The sequence below is a fragment of the Oryctolagus cuniculus genome, chromosome 2, assembly GCF_964237555.1.
Source record: "Oryctolagus cuniculus chromosome 2, mOryCun1.1, whole genome shotgun sequence".
Lineage (NCBI taxonomy): Eukaryota > Metazoa > Chordata > Mammalia > Lagomorpha > Leporidae > Oryctolagus > Oryctolagus cuniculus.
The window spans coordinates 184844645-184850406 of record NC_091433.1 but is presented as its reverse complement, the minus strand read 5'-3'; the positions used below and the strand labels follow the sequence as shown (position 1 = coordinate 184850406).

Sequence of the window (5762 nt, the reverse complement as noted above, 5' to 3'; positions counted from 1 at the left end):
TCCAGTTGTCCATGCCCTTGTCATGACTATTATTGGAGACGTGACTGGCATTCTCTCATAAGCACATCATTCTGAAAATAAGGCACCAGACCACTCATTCAACTGTGTGGCCAATCCTGTGCCTCTCTTAATGGGTACAACTATAATCAAAAGACTAACATGCAGATCCGTGATTTCAAAGTCAAGACAACCTGTGCCTCTGGGATTACTTTCTGGAAAATAAGAGCAGGAATTTTTTAAAAGTCACTTGGGAGCATGCTTCTAAATCTATTACAATCATAGTCACAATAGCTTATAAATGACTTTTAAGTGAATCACACTTATATTCATATTAAAATATTTATCCCAATAACTCAGTGATGTGGGAAACATGGTCTGCCTAGTATGAAAGCTTAGCATTTACTCTTTAGGTTTCAAGGAATAAAACAACTACTGTAGATGTCAGGTGATTTTGGACTTTCTATTTTCATCTCCACCACAGCCTTTTGGTGTGACATTGAGCAAGTCATCAGCTATGCCTAGGGTGCAGATGAAATAATAAGTTCAGTCATTTCCCTCTTCCTTCGAGTTGTTGTGCTGTCTCTTTAAATAAGCACGCACAACACATCTTGCAGCATGTTGGAGCTGGAAGTGGGTTTAACAATCCTCTGGCCCCTCTCATCATTTGACGGATGTTAATCATAAAGAAGTCAGGACAAGTATTATTATCCCTTTTACAAATTAGAATACTAGGGCCCTAGTGGGATGAGTCATTTGCTGTATTTTAGGAGGGGCCTGTGGCTTATTCCCCACCATACCACACTCTAGACTAGGGTTTATTGGGTCCAGGCTGCATCTCATTTTCCAGCCTTGTTTGCTTTCAACAGAGGCAGAAAATACCAGCCACTGGGTACTTGCCTACAGGTCTTCAAGCTATTGGTGTTCCATTGCTTTTAATTTTTATTTTCCTCTGATGAGTGCAGAGGACTTCTGGAGAGAAGCAGGAGAATGCAAATCTGTTTCTACTTTATTTCTTTATATCTATAGAAAAACATGGAAACCAGGCATTTCCTTGTGCTAAGAATAGGTTATGAGGAGTTTTAGTGTTGGGAGACGAGGGTCAGGATTCACAGTAAGTCCTACTCACACTGGTGGGTTTGATCATGAACCAACAACAGCAGCAATAGCAGAAGCTACAGTTCCCATCTACAATGGAACAGAGATTTGACAAATACTGTCTCATTTAGGAAATGATATTTCAAGAAATTGGCAATTTCAGAAAGAAATTGTAGAAAGAAAAAAAAGGAGTCTGAGAGCAGAGGTTACATGAAAAACTGAAGTTTGAATCAGAGCGGAGCCTATTGTAGCAGTGGCCACTGCACCCGACTTGTGCCTACTGGGATCTCTCTGAGTTACATTCAGGTCACCCATCTCTACCACAACCAAATAAAATGAAGAAAATAGATTTTAAAGAAAAGGTGGCTTTGGGGGTCTTACAAAGGATTTTGATTTACTAATTCCCACCAGGGATCTGAGCCTCTTAACCTCTGAGAGCCTTGGTATGTTCACCTGTCGGGGGAAAAGAGTGTTTAATGAAGGTTAGTTATAATACATTGAGTGGTCTTTGAATAGTATCAGCAGATTCTGGGCCTATCAACAAGAGTTGAGAAAAGAGAGAACAGAGAGGGGAAAGAAGGAGAAAACATTTATTACATAAATTATATTTTACTAATATTATTCTTCTTCAAGATCCTGCTTAGTGTCCCTTAGTGAATGGTAAAATTACGAACATTCTTCTAAAGATGAGCTGCTTGAGGTTTTTCTTCCCTGAGCCTTGTTAACTAAAAAATACCATAATGTTCTAATTAGACCATTGACATTTCTTTTCACTAACTGTACAGGGACTTAAATAACCATGTTAGAGGACACAGTCACTATCACTTTAAAATCTAACTCACCGTGACTCTGATGTTAATACTAATTTGTAGACTTAGGTGGAGAAAAAGTTACATGTATGAGACAAATGGGGAATCTGAGACCCTTTTTCTAAAATAGAAGGTCTATCAGAGATTCGAGGAAGTGCAGCAAAGTAGCAGGACCATCCAACTTAACACATTCGGAGGCATTTGGAGCTGTGGTGGGGAAAACAGGCTGCCTGGCTAATTTCACACTTCCTCTATACATTTCAAAAACAAGGTGTGACTCCGCAGCCGGATTTTAAAAAGTCCTTCTGAAGGCTAAATGCCCAGTGTTCTGCCAACTCCCTGGCTTAGAGGAGTTTTTTGTTTCCTGGTGTCTTTGCTGCAGGGAGTCCAAATATGCTCAGATAAAGCAAGGGCTTTATGCTTTCTTGAAGGTATGTCCTGTTCCTTAAGGCTCTGGCTTAGCGGAGCTGCTGGCTGTGTCATGCTGAGCGTAGGGGTGCTCCCTGCATCTCTGTGTTCTATAAAAACCAGGAGAATCTGCCAAACAGGAGGGAAACTGGCATCCGCTGTGTGCCTGCTGTGTGCTAACTCGGGAAGCAAGAGCTGCAGTTTTCTGCGTTTGACATACGGGCAAGCCAAAGCTCTGTCGTCCCCAGGCCATGCTGCTGCTCCAGCAACGCACCTTTCCGCTCTGAAATATCTCAGAGGCCCTCGTGGGTGCTTCGCTCTGCTCCACCAGGCCCTGCATGTCCCCCACCCCCTTGCCACAGATGCCTCAGGTTTGTTTTCTTTGGCTCCCTCAGTAATGAGTTCCACAGGACAATGCTAAGTCTAGTGATGCAGCCTTAATTGGTTTAGTTACAACAAGATAATTCCTTTTTTCTTCTCTTGGAGGCCTTTCTGTTTAAAGACATTTTAGCTGGAAGATGCTAATTATCAATGAGGAGAAAGTGACACCTGAAGAGTTCATTTTCCATCTTGGTCCTTGGGTTTTCCTTTGAACTCCCTCTCCACAGCTCTCTTCCCACTTCATCACTTCTCCCCCACCATCATAAAAGACGGCTTTCCGGGAGGTGGCAGAACTTTCCTCCTCACTTGCAGGGAGCTGTTCCCTCTGCAGCTGCTTTGCAGGATGGACACCCTGCGGGAGACCCTCCTCAGTCTCGAAGACGGCCTGGGCTCCTCGGCCAGCCCCGGTCTGCTGTCTTCCTGGGACTGGAAACACAGGGCAGGGCCCTTCGAGCTGAACCAAGCCTCCCCCACTCAGAGCCTTTCCCCAGCTCCATCCTTGGAGTCCTACTCTTCTTCTCCATGTCCTGCTGGGGCCGGGCTGCCCTGTGGGCACGGCAGGGCCGACAGCGCAGGCAGTGCTAGCTGCAGTGGCCGTGGGGCCAGTGGCCTGGTAGAGGTGGACTACAACATGTTAGCTTTCCAGCCTGCTTATCTCCAGGGCCCTGGGGGCCCTAAGGCTCAGAAGGGCACCAAAGTGAGGATGTCTGTCCAGCGGAGGCGGAAGGCCAGCGAGAGGGAGAAGCTCAGGATGAGGACGTTGGCGGATGCCCTGCACACCCTTCGGAATTACCTGCCACCGGTCTACAGCCAGAGAGGCCAGCCGCTCACCAAGATCCAGACGCTCAAGTACACCATCAAGTACATCGGGGAACTCACAGACCTCCTCAACAGCGGCCGGGAGCCCAGACCTCAGAGTGTGTGAGCTCTGCACCCCCTCCAGGGGAGGGAGGATCAGCCGGGTTCCAGCCCCCTGGGCAGGAGTAGAACAGCCTTGAGGACCTAGAGTATCTCCTGGGACAACAGCAGAGACTCACTGTGTGTGTGGTTAGTGGGGTGCTCTTGTGGTTGAAGCATTCTACGGGAATTCTCATCCGACCTGTTGGACGCACCAAGACCCTTACCTGCCGTACAAATACAAACAGATACGTTTGCTTCCAGGTTTCTCACCATCTCTTAGGAGACTCATCTGCCAAGAGACACATTATTTTGCCCCTCTTTGCCTGTTGAAGGTATTTTAAAGAGTCAATGATTTTAAATGCATTTTTTCTTCAATAATGTAAAATGTTACAATCAACCTCTCACTGTTTTGGTGTTGAGATTTTTCTTTGTGTTCTTAATGAAACCTGTATTTTGTACACAATCCAACCAGATTTCTTATTTAGAGGGATTTGTGCCAAGTCAAGGGCTACAGTGCGCCTGTTTCATTGTGTGTGTGTGTATGTGTTTGTGCATGTATGTATGTGTGTGTATGTGTGTGTGTGCATGTGTGTGTTTGGAATCATGCCTTTACTTTTGCAGGCATCCCACCTACTGAACTGCTGAAGGAAATGGTGTCCTGGTACACAGGAAGGCACAGGCAGACAGAGAAGATTGAGAGTGAAGAGGCTGCACACTAGAGCTTCCGTTCTGCAGGCAGGGAAGGAAGGTTGCAGATGTAGCTGTGCTTCAGGGAACGAGAGACAGGGAGGACACAGCACCCCACGGTGCCCTGGAACAGGGCTGAGAGGCCCAGAGCTCCCTGTTCCAGGCCTGGTATGAATATACAACCTCCTTTATCCTTTCACTTCCAAAAAAAAAGTCATAGGCTTTGAATTCCACAATCAGTGAATGGTCATGGTTGGAACTGGCTCTAACCCCTCCGAAGGTATTGACCACACTGTCCTCTCCTGTCCACCCACCTCCCCCTGACCCATCAGTATGCGTGCACCCATATGCAAACACACACACCCTCTTCCTAGGCCCCTGTCTCAGGGTGCCTGTCTGTGGCAGCCTTATTCTGACTAATGTATTGGCACAGGACACTGAAAAGGGGCTTTGAATTAAGGAGATTTTCAGAAACTAGTGAGTTTTTGTAAGGCTGAACTTTATCTTCCTGTGGCACTAGTATTTATCTTTCAATGAATCATCTGTCCATGTCTCCTGTCATTTCATTTTCTATTGATAATTTTTCTTCTTATTAGTGACAGAAACCACTAGGATAGTAGTCATGTTCACAATTTTATCTATGATTTATCCACATTTTTCCTTTGCTGAAACAAACGTGCTCAATTACATAGGTGCATATGTAAAAATTTTAAGAATACCTTTAATGCTATAATTTTTTTTTATTTTTAACATAGCAATTTATAGTAAAAACCCTTCCAAGTTAGCACAAATAAAGCTGTGATGTAAGTACCCTGGGAGGCAGCAGATGATGGCTCAAGTCCTTGTGTCCCTTCTACCCATGTGGGAGACCCAGATGAAGTTTCTAGCTCTTGGCTTCAGCCTAGACCAACCAGGAGAGTGATCAGTGGATGAAAGAAATCTCTCTCTCTCTCTCTCTCTGCTTTTCAAAAAAGTAAAAATAAACTTTCATAACTTGATACTTTCTTTGTCACTTTTCTATTAAGCTGCTTGTCTTCTCATTAATTTTGGAGACTTCTTTGTATATTATTTATATTGAAATGATTTCTTCTAACCTATTATTTTATTATATTATTTTTATGGTGTCATATATTAATGATTTTTGATTATGATATCTTTTGTTCTCTCTAGGTCTTCATTTTTATATGATCAAATCCCTCCTTTGTTTTATGGCTTAGGTGTTTCTATCTTTTGCTTAATTTTTCTTGGTTTTGAACTAATCCAAATGGTCTCTTGATTTTTTCCAAATATTTTGGTAGTTTTACAATTTACATTTGGATTTTTAATGTACCTGCAATTAATTGTCTATAGAATGGGAATGGAATTTAACTTTCCTTATTTCTGATTTCATAACTGAAGAATAGTATATCAGGGTGGTGGTGGTTGGTTGGTGAGGCACAGTTGTTAAAATGTTCTATGTGTATAAACCTTCATCAGCTTCTC

At 43.6% G+C, this 5762-nt stretch overlaps 1 protein-coding gene across 1 annotated transcript; it reads left to right on the top strand.

Moving 5' to 3' along the window:
* Positions 1-3029: 3029 nt before the first annotated feature.
* On the top strand, positions 3030-3681 carry MSGN1 (mesogenin 1). The gene has a single exon (XM_002710041.4). The coding sequence runs from the start codon at positions 3037-3039 to the stop codon at positions 3616-3618; it is 582 nt and encodes a 193-aa protein (XP_002710087.1). The 5' UTR covers positions 3030-3036; the 3' UTR covers positions 3619-3681.
* The last annotated feature ends 2081 nt before the right edge of the window (positions 3682-5762 follow it).

Coding starts and splice junctions, on each gene's coding strand:
- MSGN1 (XM_002710041.4), top strand. CDS start 3,037: ATGGACACCCTGCGGGAGACCCTCCTCAGTCTCGAAGACGGCCTGGGC.